General features: G+C 41.4%; 2 protein-coding genes and 1 long non-coding RNA gene across 12 annotated transcripts in view; 2 read left to right on the forward strand and 1 right to left on the reverse strand.

The window, feature by feature from the left end:
- ZNF230 (zinc finger protein 230) overlaps window positions 1-8,373 on the forward strand; it is a 28,236-nt gene extending 19,863 nt beyond the window's left edge. The window contains exons 2-5 of one of the 2 annotated variants that reach the window (XM_005589486.5): window positions 1,413-1,495; window positions 3,201-3,327; window positions 3,495-3,581; window positions 4,676-8,373. In XM_005589486.5, the coding sequence (XP_005589543.2) occupies window positions 1,481-1,495; window positions 3,201-3,327; window positions 3,495-3,581; window positions 4,676-5,871 (1,425 nt within the window). In that variant the 5' untranslated portion in view covers window positions 1,413-1,480 and the 3' untranslated portion in view covers window positions 5,872-8,373. The remainder of the gene's footprint in view (window positions 1-1,412; window positions 1,496-3,200; window positions 3,328-3,494; window positions 3,582-4,675) is intronic. The other variant, XM_005589480.5, reaches the window with a different exon arrangement.
- A 1,995-nt stretch (window positions 8,374-10,368) lies between these two features.
- On the reverse strand, window positions 10,369-15,133 carry LOC102115474 (uncharacterized). The gene is made up of 3 exons (XR_286636.5): window positions 14,976-15,133; window positions 14,759-14,880; window positions 10,369-10,505 (listed from the first exon to the last, which is right to left on the reverse strand). It is a non-coding gene; the product is annotated as an uncharacterized lncRNA (long non-coding RNA).
- A 72-nt stretch (window positions 15,134-15,205) lies between these two features.
- LOC102117336 (uncharacterized) overlaps window positions 15,206-22,055 on the forward strand; it is a 68,285-nt gene continuing 61,435 nt past the window's right edge. For 2 of the 9 annotated variants that reach the window (XM_074023833.1, XM_074023836.1), the window contains exons 1-4: window positions 15,206-15,339; window positions 15,831-15,969; window positions 17,224-17,302; window positions 18,638-18,718. In XM_074023833.1, coding sequence (XP_073879934.1) covers window positions 18,704-18,718 — 15 coding nt within the window. In that variant the 5' untranslated portion in view covers window positions 15,206-15,339; window positions 15,831-15,969; window positions 17,224-17,302; window positions 18,638-18,703. The remainder of the gene's footprint in view (window positions 15,340-15,830; window positions 15,970-17,223; window positions 17,303-18,637; window positions 18,719-22,055) is intronic. The other 7 variants (XM_045379287.3, XM_074023837.1, XM_045379286.3 and 4 more) reach the window with 4 other exon arrangements.

Consider the following 22,055-nt stretch of genomic DNA (forward strand, 5'->3'; position numbering starts at 1 on the left):
TTTTCATTTAAAGTCCTATGCCAGGCACGGTGGCTCATGCCTATAATCCCAGCATTTTGGGAAGCCAAGGGGGTGGATCACCTGAAGTCAGGAGTTCCAGACCAGCCTGGCCAACATGGTAACACCCTGTCTCTACTAAAAATATAAAAATCAGCCAGGTGTGGTGGCACACGCCTGTAATCCCTGCTACCCGGGAGGCTGAGGCAAGAGAATCACCTGAACCCAGCAGGCGGAGGTTGCAGTGAGCTGAGATCGTACCACTGCACTCTAGCCTGGGTGACAGAGCGAGACTCCATCTCAAAAAATAAAAAAATTAAGTCCTTATGAGTGTCCCCTGCCCCATCCTTCACCTGCAATACCATTCAAAGTCCAGTTTATGCATTGTCTTTCGTTGTCACATTCCATAGTTTCTTTAGTCTGGAAAGATTCCACAGTCTTTGTCTTTTATAAACATGGTGTTTTTTTTGTTTTAATAGGAAGGTTATTTTGGAGAAAGATGTTCATTTGGAGTTTGATGTATTTCATGTTTAGTTTCAGATTGTGTATTGTTGGTAAGGATATCGCACAAGTGATGAAGTTTCCTCTTTATTGCAACGTAACAGGGTTCACATGATGTCGGTTTGTCCCTTCACTGGTGATCTCAACTATGTTCACTTGGCCAAGATGATGTCTTTCAGATTTGTCTGCTATAAAGTTACCTTTTTTAAAAAAACTAAAGTTTCTTATTGGAAGATACATTATTAGTGAGCATTCTACTAAAGATGAGCTTCTGGTTCTGCTCATTTATTCATTTGTTTGTTTAACTATAAATCTGCCAACAATATGGACTCAGAATTCAGTCTTATGAAGGTAAATTACATGTAGATTAGCAATTTTTTTTTCAACTCTGTTGAGGTATATTTTACATAAAGCATTCACTCATTTCAGGAGTACAGTGATCTTTAGGAACTTCGTAAAGTGGAGTAACCATCATCATAATTCAGAGTCCCCCAGTTGGACTCTGTGCCCATTTACAATTAAACGTCATTCTCACCCCAAATCTGGAGCAACCACTAGCTTACTTTTCCTCTATGTATACGTTTGCCTATTTGGACATTTCGTATGAATGGAATCATATAATCTATGGATTGTTGTGACTGGCTTCTTTCTCTTAGCATGTTTCCAAGGTTCATGCATGTTGTAGCATGAGTTGGTCCTTCATTCCTTTTAATTTCCAAATTAGATTCCGTTATATGGATATACCATGATTTTTCTATCCATTTACCCAGAGGAAGGCATTTTGGTTGTGTACAGTTTTTGGGTTAGTATGAATAATGCTGCTGTGATCATTCATAATACATGTCCATGTTGCTACACAGCATCCCCAGCCACCTTTTCATGTCTCTCTTTTTACTGTTTCTGGCATTTTCCAGGCACGATTCCACCTTCCTTCATGCTCCATTACTCAGGACTCTGAAGATTACAAAAAGTAGTAAGAAAAATGACCACATTCAAGGTGAGTAGAGCTCACCTCTCTTGCTATTAAAATTCCATCTTATTGCTCATATTGTCATACATTTTTCTCTGTCTTGGGAAGACTCAAGGAGGAAAAGGGCATTTGGGACCTGTTATGTGCCAGTTGCTTCCTTTGTCTCTTTTTTGTTGGCTTTGCATTTGGTTTTTGGTTTTTGTTTTGTTTTTTACCGTTACATTATGGAGTAGAAAAATTAGTAGGAAAGAACAGTACTCCCACTTCTTTACCTCCTTGCTCTCAAATTAGTCTGTTTTTTCTTCTTGTGCTGTTCCTTGTACATTTGTAACTGTATTTGTATTGATGATGGAGTTCCTTGTGTCAAGAGTGTGCTATACACCAAGATAACATGTCCTTCTGGTTTTAATTCATACTTGTCCATCAGATAGTTAGTCCCCCTTTCTGTGGAGACCCCCATCACACATGTTGGCTCCATCCCTCTTAGATGCTCCGAGGACCCTCTGACCTACTTCACCCACTTCCTGAGTCCTCTGGCCCTAGGAATGAGCTATTACTTAAGGTGTCTCAATCAGCGGATCATGTGCCAAGCTCCTGTGTTTCCATATTCTGTCCTCTCTGTCTCAATCCATGCAGCCAGCTCACATCTGTGGAGGGGTGGCCTGTGTCCCACTTATCATTCTGTCTTCTTTATAAATCATCAAGCTGCTGTCCAGCCAGCCTGCGTCCCCAGGCTGCCATCACTGCACTGGGCCAATTGCCCAGGATATAAGTGCTCCCCCTTTGCCGGTCCAGAGTTCTGTCAAATTGGACCCTGCTGGCTGCACCAATTCCATGGAACAGGTTCACTAGTTACAGACTTGGGAAGCCCACCATGAGAGAGCACACTCATATATGACAAATTACATAAAGCAGATTTATTACATATAGGTAGCAAGGGACAACAGAAGCCTATGATCCACTGTGAGCCAGTCCCCCAAGGCTCAAGAAAGCTGCCTAGAGTGGGTGGAGTCATGACTGCATATGCCCCATTTGCACCATAGCTGAGCCACCCCAAGAGGCAGCGTGTCCCAGGTTATATGCCTCAGGGGCAACATTACTTACTAAGCAGTTCCTCCCTAACTCAAGATATTATCTTTTATGGATTGGACTAGGATCAAAGAAGGTATAAAAATAAAAAATAAAAATAAAAAGATGTTATCTTCCCTAGGAAGGACATTGCATAACTAGCATATTTATGGTTATTCTTGAGACCTGTAAACAAGAAAGTGGGGAGAATGGATCCAAGGCCACTTTGAAAATAGTTACTTAAAACCTGTTAATTTGGCAAATACTAAAGAAAAGTGATAGCATTCAGGGTTTGGGTCTGAGAGAGGAGGACAATAAGCCTCAACAAACAAGGTTGAGACTGAATTGCTCATTGTTGCTGGGGCAACTGGGGCAGTTGGCAAGATTCATTGAAACCTATATAGGTGTAGCCCAGGATGCACCATTTGAAATCCTAAGGGGTTACTTACAAGGAGACTCAGTAAGTGCACAAAGTAAAAATACAGGAGGTCTTTTTCATGATTGCACTTCTGGTGGAGCTCAGGAAAATCATTGTCAGGATACAGACAGAATGAGTGGGCAATCTATAAGTTGACCTCCACTTCTCTTCTCCGCCTGCTCAATGCCGCTCCTCCCCCAGTAGTCCATGGTCATAGGATTGAGGTTATGTATCTTGATGTTGTAGGAGGCAGTGACCTTCAAGGACGTGGCTGTGTTCTTCACTGAGGAGGAGCTGGGGCTGCTGGACCCTGCCCAGAGGAAGCTGTACCAAGATGTGATGCTTGAGAACTTCACAAACCTGCTGTCAGTGGGTGAGCATAGGCACCCTCTGTAATGGAACATCAGGCCCTAGGAGTGGCTTTGTATCCTAGAGTATTCAAGTTTGTGTATGCAGTGGGAACCTACATTTCCAATAAATTTTACCTTGATATTACCTAGAATGAATTGGGATTAAGCACATGACTTTGCACGTTCACAGGGTATCAACCGTTCCACCCTTTCCACTTCCTAAGGGAAGAAAAGTTTTGGATGATGGAGACAGCAACCCAAAGAGAGGGAAGTTCAGGTAAGAAGCAAGCAACTGTGCATCCCTGTACATGACTTGCCCGTTTGTTTTACTTTTGAATGTGCCCACTTCATCACCCTGATCTAAATTGCCCAATCTCTTTCCTAGTTTATTACAACCCCTTTCTGGCTGGTGGTCCTGTTCCCTCCCTTCTACCCTGACATCTGTTTTCCTCAGAGCAGCCAAAATGATCCTTGGGAAATGCAAGTCAGTTTTCCACTCCTTGGTCCAAAAGCCTGTATGGTTTCTTAATGTTATTAAAGTTACAACCTCTTTATTGGCTTTTAAAGACCCTGTGGTCTGTTCTTCATCCCCTGCTGCCTCTTGACTACATTTGTCCTCTCCCCCTTGCACCATCTTTTCCAGCCATGTTCTCCTCCCTGCTGTTTTTCTGTCCTGTCATGGCCGCTATATTCCCTGTTGCTGGTAACAACAGACTTCACAGATTAAACAACAAACATTGTTGTTCTTTCTGACATGGGGAGGACGGTCTCCCACCCCTCACCCTGGAAATGAGTGGCCAGCCACAACCCTAAATCATATTGTTTCACTATCCAGAATGATCCAGAATTGGCACTCTAACAAACAAAGTCACTCTCCTCCAGCATGATATGTCAGGATCCTAGAGATTACCCCTCAGATGCTGAGGACAAAGTCCTGACTTCTTTTTACTTAGGGTAACTTCTATATAAGGATATACAACATAAACACAGACATATAAACTATTGATTTTGTTATCGCTTTTCCTTAAATTTCCCTTTGATTTATATTTCACTATGAACATTTAGTAATTTATCATGCAATTTATCATGCAAGATTTTTGACTGACCAGAAAATTCCTTAGAAATAGTAACTAATTAAATGTATATATTATATCAATTTTTTAATTGAGTCTATAACTTCCATCAAGGATTTTACATATGAGACATGGTGGGGTTATAAATTGGTCACATACAAACTAGAAAACAAGATGCATGGGGAAAACATAAACTGAACATTCATTAAAGTTGAATGCCATATCCTAAGTGTGAAATCTTAAAAACACTGAACAAAGGCTTCATTTGTCCACATCTCTTCATTCTGTGTCCTTATAGGAGGCAGGACTGTTGTGGAAGCAGGACCACATGAAGACTGCCCTTGCCAGCAAATCTGGGAACAAACTGCAAGTGACTTAACCCAGTCTCAAGACTCCATCATAAATAATTCTCACTTCTTTGAACAAGGTGATGTCCCCTCCCAGGTTGAGGCAGAACTATCTATAATTCATACAGGACAGAAACCTTCACAGAATGGGAAGTGTAAACAATCCTTCAGTGATGTTGCCATCTTTGATCTTCCTCAGCAGTTACACTCAGGAGAGAAGTCTCATACATGCAAGGAGTGTGGAAAAAGCTTCTGTTACATCTCAGCTCTTCGTATTCACCAGAGAGTTCACTTGAGAGAGAAACTCTCTAAGTGTGACATGCGTGGTAAGGAATTCAGTCAGAGTTCATGTCTGCAAACTCATGAGAGAGTCTACACTGGAGAGAAACCATTCAAATGTGAGCAGTGTGGGAAAGCCTTCAGATGTAGAGCGATACTTCAAGTTCATTGCAAATTACACACAGGAGAGAAACCTTATATTTGTGAGAAATGTGGGAGGGCCTTCATTCACGATTTCCAGCTTCAGAAACATCAGAGAATTCATACTGGGGAGAAGCCATTCAAATGTGAAATATGTGGTAAGTGCTTCTGTCTTAGGTCAAGTCTTAATAGGCATTGCATGGTCCACACAGCAGAGAAACTGTACAAATCTGAGGAGTGTGGAAAAGCCTTCATTGGTAGGCTAGATTTGCATAAGCATCAGATGATTCACACAGGACAGAAACCGTACAATTGTAAAGAATGTGGGAAGAGCTTCAGATGGTCCTCATATCTTTTGATTCATCAGCGAATCCACAGTGGAGAAAAACCATACAGATGTGAGGAGTGTGGGAAGGGCTACATTAGTAAGTCAGGTCTTAACTTGCACCAGAGGGTCCACACTGGAGAGAGACCTTATAATTGTAAGGAATGTGGGAAGAGCTTTAGCCGGGCTTCAAGTATTTTGAATCATAAGAAACTCCACTGCCGGAAAAAACCCTTCAAATGTGAGGATTGTGGAAAGAGGCTTGTACACCGGTCATACTGTAAAGACCAACAGGGAGACCACAATGGAGAAAACTCATCCAAATGTGAGGACTGTGGGAAGCGCTACAAGAGGCGCTTGAATCTGGATATAATTTTATCATTATTTTTAAATGATATGTAAGTTGTATATATTTATGAGATATGGTAAGAAATTTTAATATGTGTATATAATGTGTAATGATCAAATTGATGTAATTAGTGTATTACCTTAAACATTTACCATTTCTTTGTTTTGGGAAAATTCAAAATCCATTGTTCTAGCGATTTGAAAAGAAACAATAAATTATTGTTGATTATAGTCACCTTTGGTGCTTTAGAACACTAGAATGTATTTCTCCTATCTAGCTGTACTTATGTATCATGTTACTGAATCTTTGGCTATCTCACCTAACCCCTACACTTCCCTGCTTCTAGAACTACTGTTTTACTCACTACTTCTATGAAATCAACTTTTTTAGCTTCCATATGTGTGTGAGGACAGTTGGTATTTATCTTACTTTGCTTAGCTTATGTTGTTTAACATAATGTCCTCCAAAGCTCATCTGTGTTGCCATAAATGACACAATTTTGTTTTCTTTTTATGCCCAAAGTGTATTCTATTGTGTATATATGCCACCTTTTCTTCATTTATCTATTGATGGACACACAGGTGGGTTCCATGTCTTAACTGTTGTGAAGAATAGTTCTCCAATGAACATGGGAGTGTACATACCTGTTCCACATACTGATTTCCTTTGCTTTGGATATACTCAATAGTGGGATTGCTAGATCACTCAAATCTTATGCCTCAGAGGCTTGACATAAGAGCAAAACTATGAAAGTGTGGCTAGGGTGGTATGGCCTCATACCACCTCAGGCCTCAAGTCCTCAACTGCACCAGAATGTCCACATTGGACAGAATCCTTAGTAATGAGGTGTGTGATAAAGTCTCTGCTTAGTTGTCTATAATCTCATCTGAGAGTTCACAAAGGAGCAAAACATTAAAAAGAGGCATATGGTAAACACTTCAGTGTATGTTTATATCATAATTTATCACAGGCCATACTGGTGATATATTTCATCCAGTCTTGCAGGAGAGAAAACATTTAAGTTAAATTCACTGTTTTACCATAGCTCAGCATACTCCCATCATCCTGGGACCATCATAGTAGAGAACTCTTGTAAATTGTGCAGTAGGGTTGCAAACAGAACTTTGACATTTACACTTGTCATTCAGGAGAAAGGCCTTAGAATAAGAGTTTGTTGACACATTTACAAAACCCTAATGATGAACATGTCAAAATTGATGACCACTAGAATGTCAACTACAGGTACCTTGTTTTCTGCATCTTCAGGACCTTAACACTGATTAGCACTTACATGTTTAGTATGTGTTAAATGACTCAAAAGGAGAAAATGTGATATTTTAAAATTGTATCTAGGAGAGGAAATCTACAAAAAATAATTCAGAGACACCTGAGTTAAAATGCAGAATATACTCAGTACTGCAATCCAAAGCATTATTTTGGGTAATACTACCCTATTGCACTTGGCTGCTGGCTTCCCCTCACCCTCTGTTCTGAAGTTGGATTTTTACTACTAGTGGCTTTGTCTAATGTTTCATTGGTTGCATACAATATAAATTCAACAATCATTTGTAATTTCTCACACTACAGGCTGAAAATGGTTTGTTAACTTGGCAATAACAGTCCACTGCATATTTCACAATTACATTTTTTCAACAATGTTAAGGCAAAATTTATAGTAATTTTATGTGGCAGATGTAGTTACATTGGAAAAAACTTCCTCAGTTCTGAATTCACATGATTTCTTGTGTATTTTCATGCAGGCTTTGATATGACAGCCTTCTAATTGTGGTAGCATTTATTTTATCAAACAACTCAGGTAGAAGCTATGCCAATTTGACAATTTTTGGAAACCTAATATTCTCTTCCTATCTCTATGAAATACTAAGAGAAACCTATGGGAGTTCGGTAATTTCGTCAAATGTATCCATGGTTGGGGTAGGAGTGACATTTACATGTTCTTCTTTATTGTTGGCAGTAAAAATAAGTCTTTTGTAAGCAGTGTATATCAGAATATATAAGGTACAAGTGTTTTATCTGGAAATGATGGGATAGGAAATTACAATTATGATGTTAAAACTGTGAAAAGTAGAAAACCACGTGGATGATATCACCCCATTTTAAAATGGAATAAGTATTCTACAAGAATTTATGTGAAAAGCATTTATTCCTATAACATGAGACCAATAAAATGATGGCACCAGACATACAGTAAAAGGAGAAAAACATAATGTGAGCTTTGTGAAATCAGACTGTAACCTTCATAACATAATCAAATATCTTTGTGTGTTTCTGAGACTTTTTAATGTGTATATACGTGTGTATATACGTAATATGTGAACAAATATTCTTTCCTCTGGCAATGAATATTTGCTGCTGGTATTTTTCCATTTTATAATTTTATGCATTTTTAGATTTCTCAGTGAACATCAGTTTTATCAAAGTAGTAAATTTTGTGCAATAAATTTGCAAACTTATTAATGTTAATCACTTACCTATCAGGACTCAGAATCTCAGAATAAAGTTGCTCTATATTGTCATATGACGTAAGTTCACAATGACTAGGGTCCTGGAAGTCATTTCAAAATGAAATATTCTCTAGTTGGGCCAGGCGCGGTGGCTCACACCTGTAATCCCAGCACTTTGAGAGGCTGAGGCTGGTGGATCATGAGGTCAGGAGATCGAGACCATCCTGGCTAACACAGTGAAACCCCATCTCTACTAAAAATACAAAAAATTAGCCAGGTGCGGTGGTGGGAGCCTGTAGTCCCAGCTACTCGGGAGGCTGGGGCAGAAGAATGGCATGAACCCAGGAGGTGGAGCTTGCAGTGAGCTAAGATCATGCCACTGCACTCCAGCCTGGGCAACAGAGCTAGACTCCATCTCAAAAAAAAAAAAAAAAAAAAAAAAAAAAGGGAAAGAAAAGAAATATTCTCTGGTTCTTCGAATATGCAGATAAATTGATGAAGTCTGGTTAACTGTCTTGGTAATTAAAGCATGTGATGCTTCTTTAGGGATAAGTCAGGGAGTGTGCAAATACTGGAGATCCTGCCCAGTGCCCAGGCACAGCTGATTTATCAAGACAGAGAATTCACAATAGAGAAAGAATTTAATACACAGAACTGGCTAAATGGGAGACGGGGTTTTATTATTACTCAAATCAGCCTCCTTGAAAATTTGGAGGCTAGGGTTTTTCAAAGATAGTTTGACAGGCAGGGGGCTACGGAATGGGTGCTGCTGATTGGCTGGGGATGTTAAAAATGGTCCTTGGGCACTAAGCCCACTTCTGGGTGGGGGCCACAGGACCAGTTGAGTCAAGAGTCATGGGTTTAGGTGGGGCCATCCAGTTGTCAGAAATGCAGAAGCCTGAAAAGACATCTCAAAAGGCCGGTCTTAGTTCTACAATAGTGATGTTATTTACTGGAGTAACTGGGGAAGTTGCAAATTTTGAGACCTCTGGAATAACGCTGGAAATCAGAATAATGGCTGGTAATCGTTTACATATATTATCTTAGAAGTCAGGCCCCTCTCATCCTCCTAAACTAGTGGGGCCTTTCAATCGTATTACAAAGGCAGTTTAGTTTGGGGAAAGGGCTATTATTTAAACAATAAACTAAATTCCTCCCAAAGTTAGCTTGGCCCATGCCCAGGAATTACCAAGGGCAGTTTGGTGGTTAAAAGCAAGATAGAATTGGTTAGATGAGATCTCTTGCACTGTCATAATTTTCTCACTGTTAAAATTTTTACAAAGGTGATTTCAGAGATTGAAATAGATATACGTATGTTGTGAAGGTTGTTTGTTTTTTGTCTTTTAAAGCAACAGATCCTCACCTGAGGTCAGGAGTTCGAAACCAGCCTGGCCAACATGGTGAAACCCTGTCTCTACTAAAAATACAAAATTAACTGAGTGTGGTGGCACATGCCTGTAATCCCAGCTACTCAGGAGACTGAGGTGGGAGGATCACTTGAAACCAGGAGGCAGAGGTTGCAGTGAGCCAAGATCATGCCATTGTACTCCAGCCCGGGTAAAAAAACTCCATCCCAAAAAATTTAAAAAAAAAACAAAAAACAAAAAAAAACAGATCCTTTGAAAACCAGAGGTGTATGGGCAGGAAACATAGCATGACAGCAGCAGAGCTTCTGTTGCTATGGATCCAGTTAGAACAAAGACCTGGTTTGGATGCCAATTCAGAGTTATACACCATGGTGTTGACAAAAAGAGTCAAACCCTACAAAATATAAAGAGATTTATTCTGAGCCAAATATGAGTGACCAAGGCCCATGACATAGCCATAAAAGGTCCTGAGAACATGTGCCCAAAGTGGTTGGGTTATAGCTTGGTTTTATACATTTTAGGGGGACAGAAGTTACAAGCAAACATCAATCAATACATGTATACATCGATTTGGTCTGGAAAGGCGGGACAACTCGAAGTTGGCCATGGAGGTGCTTCCAGGTCATAGGTGGATTCAAAAATTTTCTCATTGGCAATTGGTTGAAAGAGTTATCTAAAGTCCTGGAATCAATAGAAAAGAGTGTCTGGATTATGATAAGGGGTTCTGGAGACCAAGGTTTTTATTACGCAAATGAAGCCTCCAGGTAGCAAGCTTCAGAGAATAGATGGTAAGTGTCTCTTATCAGGTGGAAAACAGTGCCAGACTCTTTAGTGAATTCTCTTCTAGAGAGAGACCTGGAAAAGGAAGAGGAATGTAGATTTTACAAAATGAATATACTAAGTATGCTAGATTCTAACGAGATTGTTCTGATTTGACAATATTAAAGGTTTTCTTAATAAATTGACTTCCAATCTCATCTTTAATATCTGTAGTACTCTTGTGTACTGAATATTATTTTTTTCATTAAACAGTTTTCTGTAGATTCTGAGGAAAAGATACAAAAAATTTTTGAAAAACTCAAAAGGCAGTTTTCTGCTGATGAAGATCTGTGTGATAATTGATTTTAATGGATTTATAGTGCATAGACTATAGTCCCTAGTTATTTAATCAAGCACTAATATAGAAATTGTGATGGTATTTTGTAGATATTCAGCCCATAATCGTTGGTTTGAGTAGGGATATTATGCTAAATACAGGCAGGCCTGATCCATCACTTGAAGATCCTTTAGAATAGAGCTGAAGCTTCTCTGAATGAAAAAATACCACACCTGCTGGTGGCATCTTCCTCTCATGGGTTAGAGTTCCATCTTCACCTTTCTGGTGGCCAGCCATATGCATTTTGGAATTGCTTAGTGATGTGGTTTGACTCTGTGTCTCTACCCAAATCTCATGTTGAATTGTGATCCAGAGTGTTGGAGGTGGGGCCTGGTGGGAGGTGACTGGATCATGGGGGTGGTTTCTAATGATTTAGCATCATCCCCCTAGTGCTGTCTTTTGATGGAATTCTCATGAGATCTGCTTGTTTTAAAAGTGTGTAGCACCTCCTCCTGCTCTCATTCTCTCCTGCTCTGCCATGGTAAGATATGCTGGCTTCCCTTTCACTTTCCATCATGATCGTAAATTTCCTAAGGCCTCGTAGCCACGCTTCCTGTACAGCCTGCAGAACTGTGAGTCAATTAAACCTCTTTTTTTCATAAATTACCCAGTCTCAGGTAGTTCGTTTTTTGTTTTTTTGTTTTTTTTTTTTTTTTTTTGTTTTGAGACGGAGTCTTGCTCTGTTACCCAGGCTAGAGTGCAGTGGTGTGATCTCGGCTCACTGCAACTTCCACCTCCCAGGTTCAAGCAATTCTCCTGCCTCAGACTCCCGAGTAGCTGGGATTACACATGTGTGCCACCATGCCCAGCTAATTTTTGTATTCTTTGTAGAGACGAGATTTCACTATGTTGGCCAGGCTGGTCTCAAACTCCTGACCTTAGGAAATCCACCTGCCTTGGCCTCCCAAAGTGCTGGGATTACAGGTGTGAGCCACTGCACCTGGCCAGGTAGTTCTTTATAGCAGTGTGAGAACAGACTAATAGACTTAGCCAGATCCACAGTGCCAAAGGAGAGTTCCTTGCAATAATTGCTTGTATATGTCATACTGATTCTGTTTCTCTGGTTGAATGCTGACCAAAAGATATTTTGCCCCACAAGAACTTCCAGAGGAAGAGCACCCTAAGGATGAGTTTTCTGAATTGATTGTGTTTTCTAAAATTGGATTTCTACTCTTACTAAATTTAAGAGCACTATTGACTTTATTTCCAGTGCAACATAGGGAACTGGTTGTCAAAGGCACGGTGTGATAATATGCCAAATATCATATTGAATAATCCTAATAAAATGCCTATTGGAATGATTCTGGTTACCATGAATTTGTTAGTTTAGGACACAGTAGACAAACTTTTCAGTATAGTATATTTCCTGGATGCTCCTACTGGGGCTTCAGAAATTAGGAAAGAAGGCCAGGCACCGTGGCTCACGCCTGTAATCCCAGCACTTTGGGAGGCCGAGTAGGGCGTATCACAAGATCGAGACCATCCTGGCTAACATGGTGAAACCCTGTCTTTACTAAAAATACAAAAAAATTAGCCAGGTGTGGTAGCATGTGCCTGTAGTCCCAGCTACTTGGGTGGCTGAGGCAGGAGAATGGTGTGAACCCGGAAGGCAGAGCTTGCAGTGAGCCAAGATCACGCCACTGCACTCCAGCCTAGGTGACAGAGCGAGACTCCGTCTCAGAAAAAAAAAAAAAAAAAAAAGAAGAAGGAAAGAAGAAGATGAGGTCAATCACTTTGCAGGGCTTAACTTCACCTTGTTGATCTTGGTATTCATAGTAAATAAATTGATGGGAAATCTATGATACTGTCACTGGGTTTGTATTGGCAGAAGAGTTCTATTGCAGGGGAAGAGAACTCTAACTGCAACCACCTAACATTGTCACAGCTCTCAAATCAATTCCAAGACATGTCCAGTTTACAAATCCACATTCACTTATAAAAAGGGGAGGCCAATGTTAGATGAGTATGGGCCCTGATACATTTCAGAGTTTTCCACAGGAAACCATGGCCATAAACCTGTGACTGAGTATATAAAAGGAGAAATAATCACTCTTTTGGGCAATGACTGAATCTTCATTGTCAAATGGCACATTGATACGATGATCAGACATGGTGAGGAGAAAGTAGGAACTACTAGGCATATTAGTAAGACACATGCATGACAGAAAGAAAGAATAAATCCTATAAATATTCATAGGCCTTCCATTTTGGTAAAATTTCCATAGGTTCATTGATGTGGGACTATTGAGATATCCCTTCTAATGTATAGGGCAAGAAGCATATGGTATTCCTACAACCAAAGTGTCACAATGTCTAGGGGCCCTCCTTGGCTACTGGATGCTACTTATTCCTCATTGGGATATGCTACTCTGCCTTTTTTGTCTGACCCCAAAACATTTTGCCTCGACTAAGATACGATAAGACTGTGTAATGTGTCCTAGCTGCCATGTAAGTTTCTCTACCCCTAGGACACTATGGACCAGGATTTTCAAAAGTAATTGAAATATCAGTGATACAGAATGACGTTTGGAGCCATCAACTGGTCACATTTGATGAATCAAACCACAAATGGATGAGATTTTGTAGCAAAGCCCAGTCATCCTCTACATATACTTACTCTTTTTCTTTTTGGTAGAGACAGGGCCTTGCTTTGTTGCCCAGGCTGGTCTCAAACTCCTGGCATCAAGAGATCCTCGTTCTTCAGCCTCACAAAGCAATGAGTACAGGTATGAGCCACCAACCCCAGCCTACTTACTCTTCTTTGGAAAAGCAGCTTATGATTTTGCTAGTGGTCTTAGAAGAGACAGAGCACTTAACCATAACCTACCAAATTAGCATGTGCGCCAAGCTTTCCATCATGAATTGGGTGCAGTTGGTCATTCCTTGTCTTTAAATTTTATGTGCACATTGGTATCCCATTTGTAAGTGGCATATATATGATTGGGTTTGAGTAGGCTCTGAAGCCACAGATAAGTGTATCATGACCCCTACTCCAGAAATGAAGTGATTAAAAGTAAACAAAGCCTAAAGGACCTTATGTGCATTATAGGTGTCCCGGATAGAGAGAAAGAAAGCCAAGAGAGCTTATTTACAGAAATAAAAGCTGAAAACTTCTCAAATAAGAAAAACACATTATTCTGTAAATCCAAGAAGTTCAATGCATTTCAAGTAAGATAAACACAAAGAGACCCAACTGAGGCATATTATTAAAAAATCGTTAGAAACCAAAGACAAATGAAAAATTTGACAGCAGCAAGTCCAAAGTCACTTGTTATGTACAAAGACGTCCTTAACGAAGATGTCAGCAGATTTCTCAGCAAACATCTGAGACGAGATGATATATTCTTTGCTAAAAACACATACACACACATACACACACACACGTCTATTGAGAATTCAACATTCACCCAAACTGTCCTTCAAACTTGAGAGATAAATCTAGTGAATGGGTAGACAATACGTATAGACATAATATATGACATCAGTTATACAAACTGGGGAGAGGGAGAAGCTGTGAATGAGTAGTATTTTGCACGTGATTGAAGTTAAGCTGGTATCCATGGGCGACAGAGTGAGACACTGTCTCAAAAAAAAAATTAAAGAAGGCACAAATAAATGGAGATATATCCATTATTAATGGATTGGGTGACTTCATATTGCAAGGATGTCAATATCTATATCTATAGATTCAATGCAATCCTTAATCACAGTAACATTTTTCCCAGAAATTAAAAAATCCACCTAAAATTCATGTGAAATATCAACGGATACTCTCTCCTCTCCCATGGTCATATCTTAGATCTTGTCATCTTCTAGCAAATATTCCTCCATAATAATTTGCAGCACTACTTTCCAACAACTTTGACTTGTATTTCCACCTCGGTCCCACCAGCATGCTAGCATCAGTAACATTAGAACCTCGCCAATACCTACAGTCCACTGAGATGATTACCTTTTTACTCTTGTAACTCCTCCTCTCCTCACAGCCTGCCAAGCACATCTCTTGTCAGGAGAGGACAGCTCACTTCTCCTAATGTCTCACTTCCCAGAATTGTGTCCCATGAAAATTTTTAGCTAGATGAAGGCAGAGAAAGAAAATATTTGATTTCTTAGGCTTTATGGAAGCGATAGGAATGGCAATAGGGGTTTGGAATGGAGACTGCACGCACCAGTCAACAGGGTGTGTCCTCAATAAGTAGTGGGTACAGGACATTTACTGAGATGCTATCTCCAACTCCACTTCAGGAAAGCTTGCTGCAGAGTTAGAGTGACAGAGTCCAGATGCTCTGTTTGAGTCGCGGGCCCTTTGTCTCAGACGGGCGAGTCCGGGGGATTCTGGGAAGTGGAGTCCAGACGCTCTGTGGAGGCTCGAGCACTTCCGGTCCCCAACTGTGACGTCGCTATTTCACTTACCATAGTAGTTTGAGTTATTTCCATATCTTGCGAGTCCTTCCGAACGAGTCTCCTTTGCTCGGGGCTCGCAACCACCCAATGATCGATTCAGGAGAAAAGAAGCCTGGGCGGAGAGCAGAGGTTTGGAGGGGCGAGGGCGGGGATTGCCGCTCCGGTCCGCTGAGCCTTATGGCCTCGGGGGTCTGTGCTAGCGTCTCAGGGAGTGGGATTGGCGCGACCCTGTGTGCCCTGCTTTGACCTCGCTCAGTCCGCCTCCCTCCTTCCTACATCTGCGGCCTCTTTCAGTGTGGGGTGGAGTGTCACTTAATGTCCGTTTATCTTCCATTGCTGGTTTTTGTTGTTGTTGTTGTTGTTTTTGTTGTCTGTTTGTTTTGTAACGCGACTTTTCAGACCCTCCTAGTAGAACCGTTTTGAGACCTGAAAGAGGTAACACAAATGAGAGCCTTAAAAGCAGTCCCTGTCCCTCGTTGTCTGATGGTCTATTGTTAATTTCCACGAAGCCTGTCAGGTCCCCGGATGGGGTCAGAGCTCCAGCTGCCGGGGCCCCGACCCTTCTCCCTGATCCCTACAGGACGCTGGACGATCCCTGACGCCTTCTGACTTCTTTTTAGGAAAGCGAGGGGAGCATTTAACTTTTATGGGGGACCGCAGAACGGTCAGGGTGTTTCACAGCTTTGTTTTCCCCGAGCCCGACCTTTCTAAAAGAGCAGCAGGAAGGGGACTTCTTGGCTACTGAGGGCAAACCTCTACGTGAGTGATCTTTGGCTTTTTTCTTTGACAGAGATGCTTACCTCAACCAAGAGGGTGTAGGATTTGTCCCTCGGGTATGGGTGTTGATAATAATTAAGCCTTAATTGGTAACTTTATTCCAAGTACTTTATACCCCAAAATACATGATCTCCACAGTGGCACTGTGGAGAGGTACAGCCTTTTTAATTTTAAAGATAGGCGTGAGACACAGGTGGAGCAGGGGTTGAAACCTAGGCAGTCCAGGTCAGCCTGAGTTGATCATCTCTTGAATGCATTCTCACTGAGGCAGAGAAACTAGGTAGGGACAGGTGGAGAACATACGTTAGGACTTGACTGAAGGCACCTTGAGGCAAGGCTTAGGGGCTTGGACTTCTGTGGGAGTTTTTGTTTGTTTTTGGCTTTTTTTTTTTTAGTCTTACCTACTATTTTCTTTTTTCTTTTTCTTTATTTATTTTTTTGAGAGGGAATCTTGCTGTCCCCCAGGCTGAAGTGCAGTGGCGTGATCTTAGCTCATTGCAACCTCCGTCTCCCAGGTTGAGCGATTCTCCTGCCTTAGCCTCCCAAGTAGCTGGGATTACACGCGCCCGCCACCACGCCCAGCTAATTTTTTTTGTATTTTTAGTAGAGATGGAGTTTTACCATGTTGGCCAGGCTGGTCTCGAACTCCTGACCTCAGGTGATCCACCCGCCTTGGCCTCCCGAAGTGCTAGAATTTCATTCACTTTTTAACTAATATTTCATATTGTTGTGGAGCCATTTTATTATGGAGCATTCAGAAACTACAGAAATTGGAATAGAAAAAAATTTTTAAGTCCCCTTGAATCCAGGATATAAAGACAGTAAATGTTATGTTTTGAATGCATTTCTTTGTAGCCTTTCTTTTTGATCAAAATTATTATTTATATTTTATTTGTAAACATTCTAACAAAATTCTAATATTATAAATGTGTTCCCCTTATCTGTTTAACTATGGAAACTCCCAGACACCACCAAGAGAGAATTCACTAGTGAGCTTTCAAGTTGTGTCATGGTCATTCTTATTAATCTCATTGTTATTATTCCTATGATTGTTTCCTGATATTTCAAAACATTTGATATTATTTTAGAGCTATAGAAAAGTTGCAAAACAGTATAAGAAATTCTCATGTACTCTTCTTTTTGTGGGGGGGTGTGATGGAGTTTTGCTCATGTACTCTTTAGCCAAATTTGCCAAGTGTTTACATTTTTCTTGTTTGCTTTGTTCATGTCCATCAGCCAAATACCACCAGGAACATACTTGCAACTAGAGACAGCTGATTGTAACTTTCTGCAGCAAGGAAGCCCACATACTTGGGTAATCGTGGGATGTCTTGTTAAGAGGCATTTAAGAAGGGCTGGTGTAGCATTTCATATAACATGCTAGATGATAGTAGATATTATATTAAATAATGTTGTTATCTGTAATTTATCAGATCTGTTAAAAGACTACTAAGACTATAGCGTTATTTTTTACATAGTATTGGATAGCATATTATCTAACACCATGTAATCTAATCTGCAGTTCCATATTTAAATTTGTTCAGTTTTTCATTTGAACTTTTTATAACTGCCCCCTTCCCCACTCTCCATCTCTATCCCCAAAGTTCAATTTTGTGTATCATCTTTAGCTGTCACATTTCCATAGTTGTCTTTAGTCTGGAAGGATTCCACATCCTTTCTTTTATGTGCATTGTTGTTTGAAGAGTATAGGCAAGTTGTTTGGGAGAAAGACATTCATTTTTAGCTTGTCTGATATATTTCACCTTTAGATTCTCCATTATTGGTGAAGATACCACAAAAGTGTTAAGGTATCCTTTTCAATGGAACATAACAGGGTCAAATGATATTCGTTTGTCCCTTCTTTGGCTTTTCAACTGTGTTGGCTTAGACAAGATCATGTCTTTCAGATTTGTCCACTGTAACGTTACTTTTTAAAAAATTATTATAAAGTTTCTCATAGGGAAATATATTATTAGTGGACAGTCTGCTGTAAATAGGAGTTTCCATTTCTCCTTCATTGATTCATTCATTTGTTGAACTATAAATATTCTATCAATATGGACTCAGAATCCAACCTTATTTATTTTAATGATATATAGATTACAATTATTTTTTCCAACTCCAGTGTATTTTACATATCATAGCATTCACCCATTTCAGGTGTACAATTCAGTGACCTTTAGGAACTTTGTGGAGTAACTATCATCGTAGTTCAGTTTAGATCTTTTACATCCCCCAGTTGGACTCTTCATGCTCATTTAATTTAAACTTCATTCTCACCTCAAATCTGCCTCAACCACTAATCTACTTTCTCCATATATACATTTGCCTATTCTGGACATTTCATCTGAATGGAATCATAGAATCCATGACTGACTTCTTTCACTTAACATAATGTTTCCAAGCTTCATGTATGTTGTAACATGAGTCAGTATTTCATTCCTTTACATTCTAAATAAGATTTCATTGTATGGATATGCCAAGATTTCTCTATTTACCCATACAAGGGCCTCTTTGTTGTGTGCAATTTTGGGTTAGTATGAATAATGCTGCTGTAAGCATTCATGTGCTAATTCACATCCATATTGTTGGGCAGCATCCCTGGCCACCCTTTCATATCTCTCTCTCTGCCTTCCATGGCACGTTCCAGGCACAATTCTTTCTGCTCGAACTGCGTAACTGAGGACTCTGCAAATTCCCTGAAGTAGGTGGGAAAATGATCACATGCAACGTGAGTATGGCGTGCCTCTCTTGCTGTTCAAATTTCATCTCACTACTCATACTGTCATGTGTTTTTCTCAGTCTTGGAAAGACTCAAGGAGAACAACAGGCATTTGAGGATCTCTTCTGTGCCAGGTGCTTCCTTCTTTTGTTTTTTTTTTTTTTTTTTGAGATGGAGTTTCACTCTTGTGGCCCAGGCTGGAGTGCAATGGCGTGATCTCGGCTCACCGCAACCTCCACCTCCCAGGTTCAAGCCTCAAGTAGCTGGGATTATAGGCATGCACCACCATGCCCGGCTAATTTTGTATTTTTAGTGGAGACGGGGTTTCTCCATGTTGGTCAGCCTGGTCTAAACTCCCGACCTCAGGTGATCTGCCCGCCTCGGCCTCCCAAAGTGCTGGGATTACAGGCGTGAGCTAACCATGCCCGGCCTTTCAGTGATTTTATGAGCCACCTGTTCTATGGTTCAGTAGCTCCATTGGCCTGCAGGTGACAGGGTGCATGCCAAGTTCATCATATTTCATGAGAGAGCGCCCATTGTTTTGCATGGTCAATGAAGGATATTCCTTGGTCAGAGTGAAATTCCATGAGGTGTTCAAAAACACAATATCAGTTCTTCTCAAGGACAGCTGTGGTAGTCCCAGTGTTCATGAGTGACATATATTTATCCCTCGTAGGCAGCAAGCTATTGCCATGCTTTTTGTCCACACACAGTGTACCCAGTCAGTAGCCATACTCCCGACCAGATGGCTGGACTGCTGACAACAGCCCAGAGTTCATGAAAATGTAGCAAGATATGGTAGTAGCAGTTGCCTGCATTGCAGTCACCACTGCATGTAGTTTGGTCCATCAGGCAAAAGGGCCATGTTCAATCTCAGCCTTAAGATAGCCATTCACCGGCCAGATGCTGGTCACAGCCCAGTGGAGCCTGTCTCCTTGTTGTTTCGCAGAGCTGTCTGTAAACCATACTGTACCATCAGTAGGCACATCTGAATCTGGGGCCCCAGGTAGCCCCAGGAGGTGCCAGAACCCCCCTTATGGGTCATTTGGTCTCTGCTGTTAAGCTAGCCATTTGTTCATACAGCCTCCTGGGTCTGATCTTAAATGTACCATTTCCCTTTTTTTTTTTTTTTTTTTTTCTGAGAAGGAGTCTCGTTCTGTTGCCCAGGCTGGAGTGCAGTGGTGTGATCTTGGCTCACTGCAACCTCCGCCTCTTGGGTTCAAGCGATTCTTCTGCCTCAGCCTCCCCAGTAGCTGGGATTACAGGCGCCCACCACCACACCTGGCTGATTTTTGTATTTTCACTAGAGATGGGGTTTCACCATGTTGGCCAGGCTGGTCTTGAACTCCTGACCTGAGGTGATTGTCTGCCTTGGCCTCCCAAAGTGCTGGAATTACAGGAGTGAGCCACCGCACCCAGCCGAATATACCATTTGCCTATGATAGTAGAGCTTTACCACTTATCAAATGGAGCCTGTCCAACTTTATGTGTAGGGTGAATAAGGGCCCAGGTGAGAATGGGCAGTTTATGTCACATGTGTACTCCAGCGGTAAAATGCACTGTCCCCATCAGTGCCCAATAGCAAGCAAAGAATTGCCATTTATACAAGCATCCCTTGTGGCTGCCTTAGGCAACATATCCAAAATTTCAGAGACTGGTGCACCTCAGTGTCAACGTTTTGTTTTCACAGACTCTAGTCAGTACACATGCAGATTATGGACCTTGTACCTTCATTGGACTAGCATGTTCTGAAGGTGTAAAGGCATGTCTGGGCCTTGGCTAGTTGAATGGCTTCCAAGGCCTGCTACTACAAAGGGTCCCATTCAAAGTTGATGGCTTTGCCACTCAGTGTCTATGGGGCTAAATGAACACCAAGTGAGCTATGTGCTTTCTGCAGTACCCAAAGGCCTATCGGCTGATGAGTCTCCATTCCATTAGTGGGTGCTGACACGGTTAAGACTTTTTGCTTGCCTGTATCTGGGATATTTGTTTGGCTTCCCATCCATGTGACACTGGCATTCAGCCTTCCATAGTCGGCTGTTCCTCTCCATGCCCTGGAGGTCTGTCTGACCAGCTAAAAAAGTAGGCTGTTAATTACATTTTGACCTGGTTGGTGTAACATTTTTCTCTGTGGCAAGTAATTCCTGAACTAATGAAGTAATGTGTTGTTCTCCACTAAGCATGCAGCAGTGCTTTTGCTGAACCCACCAGGGCTTGGGTGGCTTAGGTGGTAGGCAGGAGTGGATATGCCCCACTGTTATGATTCAAAAATTACATGCAAGGACACATATCCCCTGAGGCAGCAGTGATGTTCTGTGTCTGAACAGCCCAAATGCCACCGCTTCTAATACACTCAGCAGTGGGAACCACAATCACTGACACCTGAAGTAGCCCAAAGGATTCACCCCCAAACATAAGCACCACAAGCAGACAGGCGTCATGAGTCACTGAGTTCTTCCTAAAAGCTTTGATGTCATTAGTTTCATTTTTCCCCTAAGAAATATTAATATTTGAATTCCTCCCTCTCTTTTTCCCTCTTTTTTTTTTTTTTTTTTTTTTTTTTTTTTTGAGGCAGAGTTTCACTCTTGTTACCCAGGCTGGAGTGCAGTGGCGCGATCTCAGCTCACTGCAACCTCCGCCTCCTGAGTTCAAGCGATTCTGCTGCCTCAGCTTCCCGAGTAGCTGGGATTACAGGCCTGTGCGACCATGCCAGGTTAATTTTGTATTTTTAGTAGAGATGGGGTTTCTCCATGTTGGTCAGGCTCGTCTCAAACTTCCAACCTCAGGTGATCCGCCTGCCTCAGCCTCCCAAAGTGCCAGGATTACAGGCATGAGCCACCGCACCCGGCCTTCCCTCTTACCTTGATAGGAATGGTGAAGACCCAGAGACCAGGCTCCATCCCTAATTGTGCTGTTCTTTTTGGGATAGAAAAATCTGTCGTCCCTCACCAACAATCCGGGATAGCCAAAATAGCATGTCCTTATGATATTGCCTATACCTGTCCTGCAGATCATGAGTCTCTCTTTCTCGAAGGTCCACATCATGCTTACTGGCTCCCTTCTTCTTAGCTGCCTCAGAGACTTTCTGATAACCCACTTCACCCACTTCCAGAGCCCTCTGGCCCCAGGAATATGCGATTACTTAAAAGCCCCACAGTCAGTATATTACACGCCATGCTCCCCTGTTTTCATTTGCCATCCTCTCTTTCTGAATCCATGCAGCCAGCTCACATCTATAGAGGGGTGACCTGTGTCCCACTTATCACTCTGTTTTTTCCCATAAATCATGCAGCTTCTTTCCAGCTCCTGTGCCCCCAAGCTGCCATTACTGCCCTGGACCACAAGC

This window comes from Macaca fascicularis, chromosome 19 (genome assembly GCF_037993035.2).
Source record: "Macaca fascicularis isolate 582-1 chromosome 19, T2T-MFA8v1.1".
NCBI lineage: Eukaryota > Metazoa > Chordata > Mammalia > Primates > Cercopithecidae > Macaca > Macaca fascicularis.